General features: G+C 39.5%; 1 protein-coding gene across 3 annotated transcripts in view; it reads right to left on the bottom strand.

Annotated features, from left to right (window-relative positions):
- The window catches only part of Aff4 (ALF transcription elongation factor 4), an 85,858-nt gene that overhangs the window by 27,446 nt on the left and 40,187 nt on the right, over window positions 1-18,225 (bottom strand). For all 3 annotated transcript variants that reach the window (XM_057776711.1, XM_057776714.1, XM_057776712.1), the window contains 3 exons: window positions 9,292-9,328; window positions 6,271-6,319; window positions 1,749-1,803 (listed from right to left, as the gene is read on the bottom strand). In XM_057776711.1, the coding sequence (XP_057632694.1) occupies window positions 1,749-1,803; window positions 6,271-6,319; window positions 9,292-9,328 (141 nt within the window). The remainder of the gene's footprint in view (window positions 1-1,748; window positions 1,804-6,270; window positions 6,320-9,291; window positions 9,329-18,225) is intronic.

The raw sequence follows: 18,225 nt of genomic DNA, 5'->3' as shown, positions 1-18,225 counted from the left end.
AGAACACAGCAAACATAATAAATAATCTTTTTTTTTTTTAAAAAAATAGTACTTGCCTAGCTCAAACCCCAGGAGTACTACTACTACCAAACAAACAAAAAAAAAAAAAAAAAAAAAGAAGAAGACTTTAAAAAGTTTGGGGTTGGAGATGGCTTATCAGTAAGAGCACCGACTGTTCTTGCAGAGGATCCAGTACATACATGGTGTTCACAACCATCTGTAAATCCAATTCCAGGTAGAGCTCGATAAATATCAATTAAAAAAATGTATAAAAAAAAAAGATGGTATCTCAAGGTTGTTTTGATTTGCATTTCCATGATAGCTAAGGAAGAAGAACATCTCCTTAAGTATTTTTTGGCCATTTGAAATTCTTCTGTTGAGAATTTTCTGTTAAGTTCAGTACACCACTTTTTAATTGGGTTATTTAGAATTTTAATGTCTAATTTCTTGAGTTCTTTATAAATTTTGGAGATCAGTCCTTTGTCTGATGTGGGTTGGTGAAGATTTTTTTTCCCATTCAGTAGGCTGCCTTTTTGTCTTATTGACTGTGTCCTTTGCTTTACAGAAGCTTCTCAGTTTCAGGAGGTCCCATTTATTTATTGATGCTCTTATTGTCTGTGCTACTGGGGTATATTTAGGAAGTGGTCTCCTGTGCCCATGTATTGAAGGTTACTACTTCCCACTTTCTCCTCTATCAGGTTCAGTGTGGTCGGATTTATATTGAGGTCTTTAATACATTTGGACTTGAGTTTTGTGCATGGCGACAGATATGGATCCATTTTCATTCTTCTACATGTTGATATCCAGTTATGCCAGCACCATTTCAAGAGTGGAAGGAGTGAGAGTATGAGCAAGGAATTCAAGACCATGAGGGGGTCATCCACTGAGACAGTTTGCTTGAGCCACTGGGAGCTCACCAACTCCAACTGGAATGGGAGTGAGCGAGCAAGGGAACAACCAAGCCCCTCTGAAGGGGGTTGACAGCTGGGGCAGACTGAGGGCCACTGATAGTGACACTGGGATGTGTCTCTACTGCATATACCGGCTACATGGGATCCTATTCTCTTTGGATGTAAACCTTGCTCAACCTAGATGTAGTAGGGAGGGCCTTGGGCTTTCCACAGGGCGGGGTTCATGGCACTCCCTTAGGGTTGGAGGGGTGGGGGGAGGGTCTGTGGAGGGAGAGGAAGGGGACTGGGAGGAGGGGAGGGAGTGGGAATTTGGATTGGTATTTTTTTAAGTAATAAAAAGGAAAGAAAGAAAAAAAATCCAGTTCTAGAAGATCCATACATATGAAAAAATAAACATTTTTAAAACTTTCATAAATATTTCTTATAAATAATCTCCTGCTTCAAAATTATGTTCTGGTCCACAATAAATGTTAAGCAAAAAGGCCAGGCAGTGGTGGCACACACCTTTAATCTAGCACTTGGGAGGCAGAGAAAGATATCTGTGAGTTTGAGGCCAGCTTGGTGAGGTCCAGGATAGGCCCCAAAGATAAAAGAGAAACCCAGTCTTGAAAAACCAAATTAAATAAATAAGAAACAAACAAACAAATTAAATGTATGTATGTTAAGAAAAAAAATCAATCTAAAAACAAAAAACAACAAAAAAAGAAGCTTAAAGACATTTCAGAAAAGACTACAATCATTCAGTGTAAGAGAGCTTACAGGAAAAGGTACTGATCTTGAGCTAAGACACAGTGAAAGAGTCATATAAAGGACTGACAGATTGCATAGCAGACACACCTGTTCCCCATCACTGTCTTCACTGCTGCTTAGTTTTAAGTCATCTTTTAACATACTAGAGGGAAAAGGCAGAAAGGAGCATTAATTAATCACAGCAGGCCAGAGTACTAAGAACTTAACAATAATTTTAAGAATCATTATGTTAGCCAAAAATTGAAACACATATGCACGCACACTCTCCTGTTTGCATTTGTTCACATTCTAGTAAAAGCATTTAAACCGGGCAGTGGTGGTGGTGCACACCTTTAATCCCAGCACTAGGGAGGCAGAGGCAGGTGAATCTCTGAGTTTGAGGCCAGCCTGGCCAACAGATCGAATTTCAGGGCAGCCAGGGCTACATAGAACAACCATGTCTCATAAAACAAAAATAAAAATTAAAGAAAGCAAAATTTAGTGTTCTGCAAAGAGAGCAGTGGTCATGACAAGAACAAAACTTCTAATCCCATAAGTAAAACATACAATCTTGCCGGGCGGTGGCGGCGCACGCCTTTAATCCCAGCACTTGGGAGGCAGAGGCAGGTGGATCTCTGTGAGTTCGAGACCAGCCTGGTCTACAAGAGCTAGTTCCAGGACAGGCTCCAAAACCACAGAGAAACCCTGTCTCGAAAAACAAAAAAACAAAAAAACAAAAAAAAAAAAACATACAATCTTGTTTTCTAGATAAACTCTCACATACACTCCTGTTACAACAAACATGTCTCTAATTGTACACCTGCATGTATACTAAAACAATTAATAAAGCTTTGGTCTACTAGATATGAGTCCTAAAGAGAAGCAAGATAAAATTGAAGCATCAAGCAATCCCTTTTTTGTCTCCATGGTCCATGAAGAGAAAGAACTGAGTACTTCTGGATCGGATAACTGAAAACCTTAACACAATTTCCCTAGTCAAAGTTCTGGTTCATAATTGCCTTGCTATGAAGACAAGCAACATCAGCAGAAGAATTCTGAGTAAGAAATGAATGTGTATGAATTTTTAAATCCACGTTGCAAATCTTCCTTCACCGAAACTCAAACTGAATTAAAAATATATAAATACGATAAGCTGACAATTTCTACAACTTGTTTTGAAAGTAAAATCAAAGGCTTAAGTTTTCTTTAAGTTCAAAATTATTAGATTTAAAATCTGAGTAACACAAAACATTCTGTATGTTGTTGCTTTTTTTTTTTTTTTTTTTTGAGACAGGGTTTCTCAGTAGCTTTGGTGCCTGTCCTGGAACTAGCTCTTGTAGACCAGGCTGGCCTCGAACTCGCAGAGATCCACCTGCCTCTGCCTCCCAAGTGCTGGGATTAAAGGTGTGTGCCACCACCGCCCAGCTGTTGCTTTTTTTTTTTACATGAAAGAAAAATTCACGTAAAGTTTGAGAGCTCTGCACCTAGAAATACTTACTTCTTCATTACCCTCCTGTTTAAAGGGTTCGAGTCTCCAGTCAGCAGAAAGAGGTCTTCTCACAGCAGTAACAATTTGCACTCTCCCCTCAAAGCCTAATCTGCATTTCTAAATCTGACCACAATTCAAAAGACACATAACACACAATCACCTGGAAATAAGTAACCAGATGATCATATGAGAAGTGTTTTAAAATTAGTTCAGTAAACGAAATTTTTAAAAAGTTTTCTTTTGAACAAGGGTTTAGCATAGCTAAAAGACCGATTTCCAGTAAAGAAAATGTACTTGCTCTGAATTCTCTCAGCCCTTATGATTTAATAATGGCAGCTCAATGAACCTGTTTACATATGTGAGTATGTCAAAGCCTTTACAACACTGCTCTAGGTGCAGCATGTTTTTGTTTCCCCAGCAACCAAAGTGGAATGCCCATATGTAGCTGACAGGCACTATTAGTTTGGGGCACAAAGTTGTGATGACAGGGATATAGTGAGTTTCTCAACAAGGCATGGAAGTTGTTTTTATTCATGTATTTCCTTCCTAGTCCTCCTTTTGTTACATGAAGAGGATATTCGGTTGAGGTTAGTGCTGTGGTCTGTCGCTGTGGCACAGGAAGCAACCTAATGGCTATTTCTTTGGAACTTTGTTGTAATCACTGAGTTAACCTGTGATCTCAGGAGTTCGAGTACTCACTCTCTAGACGTAATTTATTATCATGTAATACACCAACCCCTACTATGATACATATTTCTGATTCTACCTACAAAATATAATAAAAATATGAAAACTTAAAGATAATATAAACTATGTTGCATTTGGTGGCTAAATGGAAGATTTATTAAGAAGAATTCCATCATTTTTTTTAAAAAATATTTATTTATTTATTATGTATACAATATTCTGTCTATGTGTATGCTCGCAGGCCAGAAGAGGGCACCAGACCCCATTACAGATGGTTGTGAGCCACCATGTGGTTCCTGGGAATTGAACTCAGGACCTTTAGAAGAGCAGGCAATGCTCTTAACCTCTGAGCCATCTCTCCAGCCCGAAGAATTCTATCTTTAACACATTTTTTAAAATTAAACATTCAGTGGTGGCGCACACCTTTAATCCAGCACTCAGGAGGCAGAGGCAGGTAGATCTCTGTGAGTTTGAGGCCAGTCAGGTCTATAGAGTGAGTTCAAGGACAATCAGGTGATGTAGAAAGTTCTTCTGTATATATGTTGCTTTTATTGCTTAATGAATAAAAACTTACTTGGCCTGATAGGACAGAGTAGAGCTATACAGGGAAAACTAAAATGAATACTGGGAAAAAGAAGGCAGAGGAGTCAAGAGAAGACATGTAGCCCCGCCAGAAAGAGACACTGGACGAAACTTTATCCGGTAACCACAGCCAAATGGCAATACACAGATTAACAGAGATGGGTTAAATTAATATATAAGAGTTAGGCTGAAGTGGGAGTCCCCTCTGTATGCTGTATTACCATTAATGAATAAAGAAACTGTTTTGGACCTAAGGCAGGGCAGAGTTTAGGTAGGCAGGGAAAACTAAACTGAATGCTGGGAGAAAGAAGAGTCAGAGAGAAGCCATGTAGCCCTGCCAGAGACAAACACCGGAACTTTATCCGGTAAGCCACAGCCATGTGGCGATACACAGATTAACAGAAATGGGTTAAATTAATATGTAAGAGTTAGCCAATAAGAAGCTAGAGCTAATGGGCCAAGCAGTGATTTAAATAATATGGTTTCTGTGTGATTATTTAGAGGTTGAGCAGCTGGGAACAAACAAACGGCCCTACAATATACAACAGTCAGGAATGTACAGAGAAATCCTTTCTCAAAAAACCACACACACACACACACAGTGAACTCACAGTAGAGGTGGGCAAACCATGGCCTGTAGAGCAAACCTAGGCCATTTTTTTTATTTCTTTGTTTGTTTGTTCTTTATTTTCCTTTTACCTTTTTGAGATGCTTGTAACATGTTTTTGCTATTTTAGAAAAGGTATTAGAATATATAGCCCAGATTGGTTGAACTTGCTTTGTAGCTGTGGTTGGCTTTAAATTCATGACAGTCCTCCTGACTCAGCCTTCTGAATGCTAGGATTATAGACATGTACTTCTGTTGTGGGAATTCATTCCACCAATAGCTTTGGGGTATAGTGGCCATAAGACGTGGCCCTGTGGGCTCTGTGAGGACTGATAAGCTCGAGGGGAAAGGCGCTTGCTCTCTTGCTCTGGCTTGTGCCCAGTGTGGTTGGAGACCAAGTCATGCCACTTCCCCAACTTACTTTGTATTTGTTGAGTTTGTTCATTTCATTGTACCCCTTAATAAATTGGTTTTTATACCTTTGTGAGTTCATGCTTTATATTTCCATAGGCAGTTTTCCACTGCTATTTTGTAAATAAATTTTAATTGGACTGGAGATATTGCTCAGTGTTATGATACTTGCCTAACATGTGAAAGAACCTGAATTTCTACCACCACAAAAAAGAGAAAAACCAGATATTTGCCTATATATAATCTGAATACTTGGGAGGTAGAGGCAAAAGGACCAAGTTCATGTCAGTCTTGAACACATATGGTAAGCTTGACTACAGCCCAGATATCATGAGATTTGGTCTCAAAAAACAAAACAACAAAGTTAGTATTATTAGATAGAACACAGCCATGTCTGTGATGTATATAGCTTTTATAGTTTATGTTATAGTTTATGACAAAACTGAGTACGTAGGACATAAACTCTGCAATGCACTCTCTGGACTTTTACAGTTAGCTTATGTCTGCCACAAACATTAGTGTTTCTGTATGGAGATGTATGTAGTTCAACAGTAAAGTGTGAGCTTATCATGCACAAGGCCTCTGATTTCACATTGAAAAAGCAGCGTTCAATGAAATGACTCAGTGGGTAAAGGGGCTTGCCACTACACCCAACAACCTGAACTTAGCCTAGGTCAGAGAATGACTTCCAAAAGTTGTCCTCTGACTTCCACATGCATGCATATCCACATACAAAATAAATGGTTAATTTAAAATTGTAAGAAACAAAAGGGTAATATTTATAGCATTTAAAATATCCAGCTATTATAGATAACTTCTAGGGAAAAAAGATACTCATTAAGCAATAAACTTACGATTTTGACTGGTGCCCATTTGATGTTTTAGCGGAAGCATTGTATCTTTCTAAAACAAAAAGATATAGAAGTGAGCAATTGAAATTGGTTATTTAGATTATAAAATGTCTATATAAAATGTCTATTTTTCAAAAATATAAATCAAAATAAATGCATTGCACACAGTGGTCAGAAGACACAGGCATTCTCATAAGCAATGATCTTCCACAGTCATTTTAGAAGGCAATGCATTCACATTACCTTATCAATACTGTAACTATCCTGCTACTGATCTAGTTCAAAGAAAGGAATCTACCCAGTATCTGGAGGAATGCTCACAGACACATATAGACACGATATTAATAATAATATGGCTTTATTTATATTTTCTGGAGATAGGATCTCACTACAAAGCCCAGGTTGGCCCAAATTGACAATGCAGAGCCTGCACTAGCCTTGAACTTGCAATCTCTCTGTCTCAGCTGTCCCAAAGTCAGAATTATAAGTGAGTATCACCACATCCAGTATTATAAAAGCACAGCTTTAACAACAAAAGCTGGGAAACAAAACACATGTCCATTAGCAGAAGGCTAATTAAATAACTTTAATTATTTCATGTAACATGGTTTTAATATTGTAAAAGAATAAACTAGAATACATACTGAAAAACATTTAAAATAAATCAGGCCGGGCGGTGGTGGCGCACGCCTTTAATCCCAGCACTCGGGAGGCAGAGGCAGGCGGATCTCTATGAGTTCGAGGAGACCAGCCTGGTCTACAAGAGCTAGTTCCAGGACAGGCTCCAAAACCGCAAAGAAACCCTGTCTCAAAAAACCAAAAAAAAAAATTAGGTATTGGGGAAAGATGGTAAAAAAAAAATTGTGGGAATGGCCAACTAATGACTGGCACAGCTGTTATACCCTGAGAGGGAGCTCATAGGCCTGAGGGCCAGGACCACACGCCTAAAAATAAGAATAAATAAATCCAGTGAAAACTATAAAGTAATAAAAAAAAAAAACAGATGAAGTTTATGATCCTGTCCACCATAATTAAACACTGGAGAAGTAAATGAAGGTGGAGCAAAAATAATGAAACAATATTCTTTTTTTTTGTTTGTTTTTTGTTTTTTGTTTTTTTGAGACAGGGTTTCTCTGTAGCTTGGGAGCCTGTCCTGGAACTAGCTCTTGTAAACCAGGCTGGCCTCGAACTCACAGAGATCCGCCTACCTCTGCCTCCCGAGTGCTGGGATTAAAGGCATGCGCCACCACCGCCCGGCCATGAAACAATATTCTTAAGAGAAAATTAAAAAGTTTTGGTTTATAGCTAGCTATTTTGGGCATATCATGTCAAAGTTGGGTGCAGTGATGAATGCCTTTAATCCTAGCACTCCAGGGACAGAGGCAAAAGGGTCTCTGAGTACAGTCAGGGCTACACAGTGAAACCCTGCTTCAAAAACCACTGTCAAGGCCGGGCGGTGGTGGCGCACGCCTTTAATCCCAGCACTCGGCACTCGGGAGGCAGAAGCAGGCGGATCTGTGAGTTCGAGGCCAGCCTGGTCTACAAGAGCTAGTTCCAGGATAGGCACCAAATCTACAGAGATACCTTGTCTCCAAAAAAAAACAATAGATAGATAGATAGATAGATAGATAGATAGATAGATAGATAGATAGATAGATAGATAGATAGATATAGTTGTAAGGTAGAACTAAATAGACATACAGATGTTATGTCTGACTGCTAAAAGTTATCTCATGACCTCCGCATGTCTACTGGGGCATTCCCATACCTCTTACACGTATGATAAATATGTAAACATAGAAGATTTTTTTCCAAGACAAGGTTTCTCTGTGAAACAGCTCTGGTTGTCCTGGAACTTGCTCTATAGACAAAGAGATAAATTCTTGTCTTATCCTTGCATTTAAACATCTCTCTCTCTCTCTCTCTCTCTCTCTCTCTCTCTCTCTCTCTCTCTCTTTCTCACACACACAAACACACACAACAAACACACATACACACAACCAACTAGTAAAGGTAAAAAATCTTATTTTTATTTTTCAGAATACTCTTACACCAGCATAAATCTATCTAATAAACTGTTGTTCAGAGTACACAACACCCAAACACCTTGCAGTGGCCCTGACCTCATCACTATCAGTGAGCACATCTCTTGGTTATGCGCATTCTCTGCAGTCATCTTCCACAAGAGCTCTGAGAAATGAAGAATGAAGGTGAACGTGAGGCTGCAGAGGATACAAGGCTTTCTGTCCAGATCAGAAGACTCAGGAAGAATGAATAGGAAATGCATAAGGAGCCTGCAGTATTACTAACATGATCATACCTGCCTACAGTTTTATCACCACAAAACCAGCACCATGAAGGAAGTAGAAACAAAGAATGGCCCTTGACATTGTGAGGTGACCAGCAAACTGATTTTATGAAATTTCAACTATTAGTTTAAATAAGTTTATTTATTTATTTATTTATTTATTTATTTATTTATTTATTTATTTTTTAAAGACAGGGTCACTGTCTACATAGGCCTGGCTAGCCTGAAATTCATTATGTAGACCAGGCTGGCCTTAAATTCACAGAGATTCACCTGCCTCCGCCTCCTAAGTACAGGTAGGGACTAAAAGTTTGCAACACCATGTTCAGCTTATTTTGATTTTTAATGACCTATATAGCTCTTGAGTTTTCTTAAGACTAAGTTCAGCTTTCTTTCTCTCGCTCTCTTTTTTTTTTTTTTTTTTGATTTTTCGAGACAGGGTTTCTCTGTAGCTCTGGAGCCTGTCCTGGAACTAGCTCTTGTAGACCAGGCTGGCCTCGAACTCACAGAGATCCACCTGCCTCTACCCCACAAGTGCTAAGATTGAAGGTATGTGCCACCAACACCTAGAATAGCTTTCTATTTTTTTTTTAAATCAGATCACAAAAATCAGAGTAAGACATGTAAAAAATTTAAAAGTATTATAAGACATGGCTATATGAGAAAAGGTTCAATAAATAGGTTAACTTGAAAACCAGCAAGAAAGAAATACTTACTTTGTTCTCCAGAGCCAAAGTTAGACTGCTGAGACTCCTAAGAGAAAAGAACATAAAGTTACACAAAATGATGGCATCAAAGAAAGATCCATTAGTTGGGAAAAGCTTCAAGTGATAAAAATACTTCAACATGTATGAAAAAGAAAATACTGAAAGAATGTAATGGCTCTAAACAATAGCCTCTGCCAGACCTTACAGAAACAGCACAAAGCCACCAAGAGTCTGTTTCTTTTCAGTGTCACCCAAGATATTCATAATCTAATTCAGAGACCTGTAGAGTTCAAGTAATTTCAAGATTTTTGGTCTTGGGCTAGAAAAATGTTCCAGTGTTAAGAGCAAGTTCATGCTGAGGATCTGAGTTCAGTTCTTGGCACCCATCTATGTTGGGTGGATCACAACCCTCTGTAACTTCAGTTCTAAGGGATAGAGCACCCTCTCATAGTCTAATTGAGCACCTGAGGCAATTTGCATATACCACACACACATACTTTTTGTTTGGTTTGGTTTTTTGAAACAGGGTTTCTCAGTAGCTTTGGTGCCTGTCCCTGGGAGTGCAGGGATTAAAGGTGTGCGCCACCACCGCCTGGCCTTGTTTGTTTTTTCTTTTTCTTTTTTTGGTTTTTCGAGACAGGGTTTCTCTGTGGCTTTGGAGCCTGTCCTGGAACTAGCTCTGTAGACCAGGCTGGTCTCGAACTCACAGAGATCCGCCTGCCTCTGCCTCCCAAGTGCTGGGATTAAAGGCGTGCGCCACCACCGCCCGGCTTTTTTTTGGTTTTTCAAGACAGGGTTTCTCTGTGGTTTTGGAGCCTGTCCTGGAACTAGCTCTTGTAGACCAGGCTGGCCTCGAACTCACAAGAGATCTGCCTGCCTCTGCCTCCCGAGTGCTGGGATTAAAGGTGTGCGCCACCATCGCCCGGCACTTTTTTTCTTTTTTATTGATATTTATTGAGCTCTATATTTTTCTCTGTTCCCTTCCCTGTCTCTCCCCTCCTCCCTTCAGTCCTCCCCCAAGGTCCCCATGCTCCCAATTTACTCAGGAGATTTTGTCTTTTTCTACTTTCTACTTCCCATGTAGATTAGATCTATGTAAGTCTCTCTTAGTGTCCATATTGTTGTCTAAGTTCTCTGGAATTGTGGTTTGTAGGCTGGCTTTCTTTGCTTTATGTTTAAAAACCACCTATGAGTGAGTACATGTGATAATTGTCTTTCTGTGTCTGGGTTATCTCATTCAAAATAATGTTTTCTAGCTCCATCCATTTTCCTGCAAAATTCAAGCTGTCGTTTCTTTTTTCTGCTGTGTAGTACTCCATTGTGTAAATGTACCACATTTTTCTTATCCATTCTTTGATAGAGGGGCATTTAGGTTGTTTCCAGGTTCTGGCTATGACAAACAAAGCTGCTATGAACATAGTTGAGCACATGTCCTTGTGGCATGATTGAGCATCCTTTAGATATATACCCAAAAGTAGTATTACTGGGTCTTGAGGAAGGTTGTTTCCTAATTTTCTGAGAAATCTCCACACTGATATCCAAAGGGGTTGTACCAGCTTGCAATCCCACCAGCAATGCAGAAGTGTTCCCTTTACCCCACAACCTCTCCAGAATAAGTTGCCATCAGTGTTTTTGATCTTGGCCATTCTTTTTTTTTTTTTTTTTTTTTTTTGGTTTTTTGAGACAGGGTTTCTCTGTGGTTTTGGAGTCTGTCCTGGAACTAGCTCTTGTAGACCAGGCTGGCCTCGAATTCACAGAGATCCGCCTGCCTCTGCCTCCCGAGTGCTGGGATTAAAGGCATGCGCCACTGCTGCCTGGCTCGTTTTGTCTTGTTTACCGTGTCTTTTTCTTTACATAAGCTTTTCACTTTCAGGAGGTCCCATTTATTAATTGTTTCTCTCAGTGTCTGTGCTCCTGGGGTTATATTTAGGAAGTGGTTCCCTGTACCAATGAGTTCAAGTGTACTTCCCACTTTCTCTTCTATACAGTTCAGTGTGGCCGGCTTTATGTTGAGGTTTTTGATCCATTTGGACTTGAGTTTTGTGTATGGTGATAGTTATGGGTTTATTTTCATTTTTCTACATGTTGATATCCAGTTATGTAAGCACCACTTGTTAAACATGCTTTCTTTTTTCCATTTGATATTTTTTGTTTCTTTATCAAAGATCAGGTGTTTGAAGATGTGTGGATTGATATCTGGGTCTTCTATTCAGTTCCATTGGTCCTCCTGTCTGTTCTTATGCCAATACCAGGCTGTTTTCATTACTGTAGCTCTGTAGTAGAGTTTGAAGTCAGGGATTGTGATGCCTCCAGAAGTTCTTTTATTGCCCAGGATTGTTTTGGCTATCCTGGGTTTTTTGCTTTTCCAAATAAAGTTGAGTACCATTTTTTCGAGGTCTTTCAAAAATTTTGCTGGAATTTTGATGGGCATTGCATTGAATCTGTAGATTGCTTTCATAAGATTGCCTGTCTTTAGTATCTTACAAACCATCAACACTGTGAAAACACTGTCACATACTTTGTTATATTATTTATTTGTTTGTTATTCTTTTTTGTTTTTCAAGACAGGGTTTCTCAGTAGCTATGCAGCCAGTCCTGGAATTCACTCTGTAGACCAGGCTGGCCTCGAACTCACAGAGATCTGCCTGCCTCTGCCTCCTGAGTGCTAGGATTAAAGGCGTGCATTACTACTGCACGGCTTGGCTGTTATTCTTTTGAGATAGTGTCTCACTATGTAGTTGTGGCTGATCTGAAATTCTACAGAGACTGGGATACCCTCAAATTCACAGATCTTCCTGCCTCTGCTTCCCACACCCAGCACGTACTATTTTTTAAAGCAATATGATAGTATAGAACCTGACACTAGAGAAATTTTAACAAAACAGAAACATAATTTTCAAAATACCTGTTTCTTGTTTTGCTTTTTTTTTCTTTTCTAAAACAGGGCTTCTCTATATAGCAGTCCTAGCTGTCCAGGAACTCACTTTGTAAACCAGGCTGACCTCAAACTCACACTGCTCCATCAGCCTCTACTTCCTGAGTTCTGTGACTTAAGGCGTGTGCCAATACCACCCGGGGAATTTTGTTTTAAAGCTCTATAATAGTATAGAACCTACCTGACACTAGAGAAACTTTAACAAAACAGAAACAAAAGCTTTCTAAATAACTTCATGTGCCAATTGTGTTTTTCCAGGTTTAATCTGTGCTATAAGATATAATGTCAAAGCCGGGCGGTGGTGGCACATGCCTTTAATCCCAGCACTCGGGAGGCAGAGGCAGGCGGATCTCTGTGAGTTCGAGGCCAGCCTGGTCTACAAGAGCTAGTTCCAGGACAGGAACCAAAAAAGCTACGGAGAAACCCTGTCTCGAAAATAAAAAAAAAAAAGATATAATGTCAAAATTTATGCACAGACCTACATAAAGTCTACTTAAAAATAAGCATAATCTTCTTTTAATGGCAGGATTTTCTAGAAAAAAGCAACCCAAATTATAAGAAAGCTAAAATATGTATCTGCTGTTACAAAGAAGCCAACTAATTTTCAAAAAGGGTGTCAAGATCACTCAATTGTGTTAGGGCAACCAAAGAGCCACAGCCAAAAGAATGAAATTAATGTAAAGACAAAAAAATAAAAGTGCCAAATCTTAATAACTTTGTATTTAGCAGAGAATTCTTATTGTTAATGAATCAGATACACATAAAAATTGGATTTCAGAGGCAGAGGCAGGCAGATCTCTGTGAGTTCGAAGCCAGCCTGGCCTATGGAATGAGTTCCAGGACAACAAAGGGAACTGCACAGAGAAACTCTGTCTCACAAAAATAAAAACAAAACAAAAACAAACAACAACAAAAATCAGTCTCTGTGGTATTCTGAATGTAATCAGCTCTCATAAATTCATAGGGAGTGACATTATTAGGAGGTGTGGCTTATTTGAAGAATAGGTATGACCTTTTGGAGGAAGTATGTCACTATGGTGGTAGATTTTGAAGTTTCTTATGCTGAAGACACTACCCAGTGTCACAGTCAACTTCCTGTTGCCTGTAAGATGTAGGACTCTCAGCTACTTCTCCACACCATGTTTGCCTGAACGCTGCTATGCTTTCTGCCTCTGTACTGTAAGCTGCCACCTCAATTAAATGTCTTCCATTGTAAGAGTTGCTGTGGTCATGGGGTCTCTTCACAGCCACAGAAACCCTAAGACAGCCTCCAAAAAGAAAAAAAAAATTAAAAGCCCAGAACTCTAAGTAATCACTGATTTATTCTCTCACCTTTGACAACTGTCAGCTAGTCACAAAACATCTCTACCTTCTGTCTCTACAACACTCCTTCAGGCTATCTTGTTTTTCATCTAGGATGGCTATGTAATGGATCTTCTTTATTAAAGTGCCCTCCCTTTTCATTCAACAATGGCTTCAATTTTGTTTTTTTGCAAACCCAAGTCTTAACGTGTCATCATGGTTTTCCTATTTTTCATTCAATGTATCATCATTCTTTATTTTTCCTAGGTATAACCCTCAACCTTCTTTGGAGACAAGGTTTTTTTTTTTTTTTTTTTTTTTTTTTCGGTTTTTCGAGACAGGGTTTCTCTGTGGCTTTGGAGCCTGTCCTGGAACTAGCTCTGTAGACCAGGCTGGTCTCGAACTCACAGAGATCCGCCTGCCTCTGCCTGCCGAGTACTGGGATTAAAGGCCTGCGCCACCATCGCCCGGCCAGGATGACCTTTGAACTCCTTGACTGCTTCAATCACGAATGAGGGCTAGAATCGCATTACACCACATACATCTAGGTACTAGTGAGCCAGAATAACAAACAAAAAGAGAGAAGACATGAGCCCTATGAAGGCCCTATCCTCAATGACTCAACTACTAATGAAAATAAATGCGGAACAAAAACATGCTAAGTATCAAACACAGTATTTAATACATGTACACTACAGTTGTGTATGAGAGATGGCTCAGCAGTATGAGTTCCAGCACTGATGTGGCAGTTCAAACTGTCAGTAACTTCGGTCCTAGTGAATCTGATGCCCTGAGGGCATTAAAGACATGTGATACACATGCACAGACATATATGCAGACTAAACACCCAACAAAGTTAGAAAAAAACCCAAGACTTGAGGGTCAGTAAGATGGCTATGAAGGTTGCTTGCTGCCAAGCCTGACACCCCGAGTTCCATTCCTGGCACCCATTTGGTGGAAGAAGAGAACCCCGAGTAGTTGCTCTCTAACAATAAATAAATGTAATTTTAAAAAATTAAAGATTTGACATCACAATGCATAGTTTTATTCCCAGCACTTGAGAGGCAGAAATAGGGGGAACCTCTGTGAATTCCAAGACAGCCTGGATATATAGTTTTAGGCTTGCCAGGACTATATAGTAAGAGGCCCTGTCTAAATAAATAAAATCTGTTGGACGGTGGTGGCGCACGCCTTTAATCCCAGCACTCAGGAGGCAGAGACAGGCGGATCTCTGTGAGTTTGAGCCCAGCCTTGTCTACAAGAGCTAGTTCCAAGTCAGGGCTGTTACAAAGAGAAACCCTGTCTTGAAAAACAAAAACAAAACAAAAATAATAAAATCCACAACAATGACAAGCCTGTAATTCAAGCTCAGGAGAAAAGAAGTGGGAGGCAAGGGTCAGTTCTAGGCCTTTCTAGGCATTGGGAGCACTGGTGCACGGAGCTGTACCTGGCTGTTGGTGACTATAACTGTTTTGGTTGTAGAATATTTGCTAGTTTATGTTTTTGTTTTGTTTGAGGCAGGTCCCGGGTAGCTCACACAGACAAACTTTGCTATTTACCCAGGGATGACCTTGAACTCCTTATTCTCCTGCCTACAGATCCCAAGAACTGGGATTACAGGCATGATTCAATAGCCTAGTACAAATTCAAGGGCATTTAAGCAAATTATAAAAATAATTTTTTTATATTTTTTATTTTTTTTCAAATTCAAAAGCTACTGCCTCCTAATTCCCTACCAAATCTCAAAGCCTTCTGAAAATTTCCAAGGTTACTATCTCTTTCCTATGTATCAGTTGACTCCCACTTTTCACCACATGCTGGGCATGGAGGTGAGAGGTTTAAACCTGTCTTTAAACCTGTCACTCAAAAAGGCTGAGGCAAGTAGATTCTTGTGAGTTCAAAGTCAGCCTGGACTACATAGTGAGTTCCTGGACAGTAGCTCTACAGTCTGTCTCAAAATAAAAATACACTAAAATTACCCCTAAGATGTTCATAAACTTGAAACTCCCTGAAACTTGTTTCTATAAATGACTTCCAAATTATCAATAGTGTAAAAGCTATTTTGGTGTGCTCATTCTTGGCACTCTTCTATTTCTACCTGATACGATATCATCTCTTCTAGGATGCTATCCCCCAAATCCCTAGGTCTAACATTCTCCTTCTTTCTTGTCACTGGAGCTCACAGTTAATCCACAAAAGTCTAAGCGGCAAACAGAGCTATACAAAAAGCTTTAAACTATATTACACATTACCTGAATATGTATAGATATGTGTATCTCTATACCTGAATTCTGTCAATGAACATTGTTGAATAGCAATTATGTGTCAGGCACTAGTCTAGACATAATCATGTACTATTTTTCCTTCTTATTTGTTTTGAGACAGGGCCTCTATAGTCTATACTATACCCCTGTCTACTCTGAAAGCTCATTATGTAGAATAGGCTGGTCATGAATTTACAAAGATCTACCTGCCTCTGCCTCCCAGGTGCAGGGATAAAGGTATGGGCCACCATGCCCAGCCTCTTCTTTTGGTTTGTTTGTTTTAAATATTTTTGTTTTACATTTATGGGTGTTTGGGCTCCTTGTATGATTATGTACCATTTGCATACCTGGGGGCCAAAAAGGCCAGAAAAGAGTGTTGGATTCCCTGGAACTGGAGTTAGGTGGTTGTTACCTGGTCATCTGGGATAGCAAGACCATGCTCTTAAACAGAGTCAGCCATTCTCTGGTTAAGAGTACTGACTTGCTATTCCCTGGGATATCTAAATATCTCTTTTAGTTATAGAGAAATAGTATCTGAATGGTGTAGTGTTTGCCTACAGCACCCAGAAAACTATCCAGAGGCCACTATTTATAGCAAAAAGTACAGTCAAGTTTTAATAGCCTCTAGATTAAAACTGGAAAATCTAACATGCTATTCCAACTGTACCCAAGTACTCTGCCTCTTTCCTGTGGCAAAGGATAACCTAGATGTATTCAAATTCAAAAGCTACTGCGCCTCCTAATTCCATACCAAATCTCAAAGCCTTTTAAAATTTCCCAAGGTTACCATCTCTTTCCCATGTATCAGTTGACTCCCACTTTTTACTACATCATTATCATGCTCATCATATAAATATGACAAAATACTCTATTCCTGTAAAATAATCTTCAGCGTAATATGCTTCTTCTAGTATATCTGTCTGCTACCATTTATAGAAATGTGCTTTAAAAAGTCAGGCTTGAGCAGGGCGGTGGTGGCGCACGCCTTTAATCCCAGTACTTGGGAGGCTGAGGCAGGCGGATCTCTGTGAGTTCGAGACCAGCCTGGTCTACAAGAGCTAGTTCCAGGACAGGCTCCAAAACCACAGAGAAACCCTGTCTCAAAAAACCAAAAAAAAGTTCCAGGACAGGCTCCAAAACCACAGAGAAACCCTGTCTCGAAAAACCAAAAAAAAAAAAAAAAAAACCAAAAAAAAAAAAAAAAAAGTCAGGCTTGGTTACACACGCCTTTAATCCCAGCACTCAGGAGGCAGAGGCAGGCAGATCTCTGTGAGTTTGAGGCCAGCTTGGACTACAGAGTGAATGCCAAGACAGGCTCCAGAGCTACACAGAGAAACCTTTGTCTCGGAAAAAAAAAAAGGAATGTGTTTCAAAAGTCAATCTTTTTTTTTTTTTTTTTTTTGATTTTCAAGACAGGGTTTCTCTGTAGCTTTTGGTTCCTGTCCTGGAACTAGCTCTTGTAGACCAGGCTGGTCTCGAACTCACAGAGATTCGCCTGCCTCTGCCTTCTGAGTGCTGGGATTAAAGGCCTGCGCCACCACCGCCCAGCAGTCAATCTTCTTTTTATCTATCCACCATTGTCCAGTATCTTTGTAGCTTGCTTCAATCACTTTCTCTTAACTTTCTATTAAAAATGTTTGTAGTGTCAAATATCTAATCCTAGCACTTGAAAAGCAGAGACAGGTGAATTTCTACATAGTAAGACTCTATGTAAAAAGCAAATGAACAAAAAAAAATGTTTTTAAAAAAGGTTGTCAACAAGAATAACTGTCAAATTCAATGCTTGGGATAGAATTTAACATGTTAAATAAATAAATACAGAAATTCAGACGTGTAAACCCTATCTGAGATCACAATACATGAACTGAAATCAATAGCAGAACATCACAATACTGCAGCAGGAGAAATATAAAATGGAACAACAAAACAGAAAACTGCATTAAGTAATGGGAGTCCTTGAAACAGGGAGAAAGAAGGGAGCATAAAAGAATCTGAGTACTGTAAATAACTGCAAAGGTTTATCTAACTTGATAGAAACTATAAATCACAAATTTCAAGCTCAACAAACTTCAAGCACAAGAATAACATATACATATAGACTATTCAATCCAAAACATTTACAAGTTATACAAGTTAGAATTCTTTTTTTTTTTTTTTTTTTTCGAGACAGGGTTTCTCCGTAGCTTTTGGTTCCTGGAACTAGCTTTTGTAGACCAGGTTGGCCTCGAACTCACAGAGATCCGCCTGCCTCTGCCTCCCGAGTGCTGGGATTAAAGGCATGCGCCACCACCACCCGGCAAGTTAGAATTCTTTAACCAGAAAAAAAAAAAAAAAAGCCAAGCATGGTAATACCTGTAATCCCAGAGGTAGCAGAAGCAGGAGGACGTTGAGGTCCAGGTCAGCCTGGGTTCTACAGTAAGGCCCTATCTAAATACACAAAAC

This window comes from Chionomys nivalis, chromosome 7 (genome assembly GCF_950005125.1).
Source record: "Chionomys nivalis chromosome 7, mChiNiv1.1, whole genome shotgun sequence".
Classification (NCBI taxonomy): Eukaryota; Metazoa; Chordata; class Mammalia; order Rodentia; family Cricetidae; genus Chionomys; species Chionomys nivalis.
Note: the sequence above shows the minus strand (reverse complement) of the source record. Positions and strands in the feature narration are given on the sequence as shown.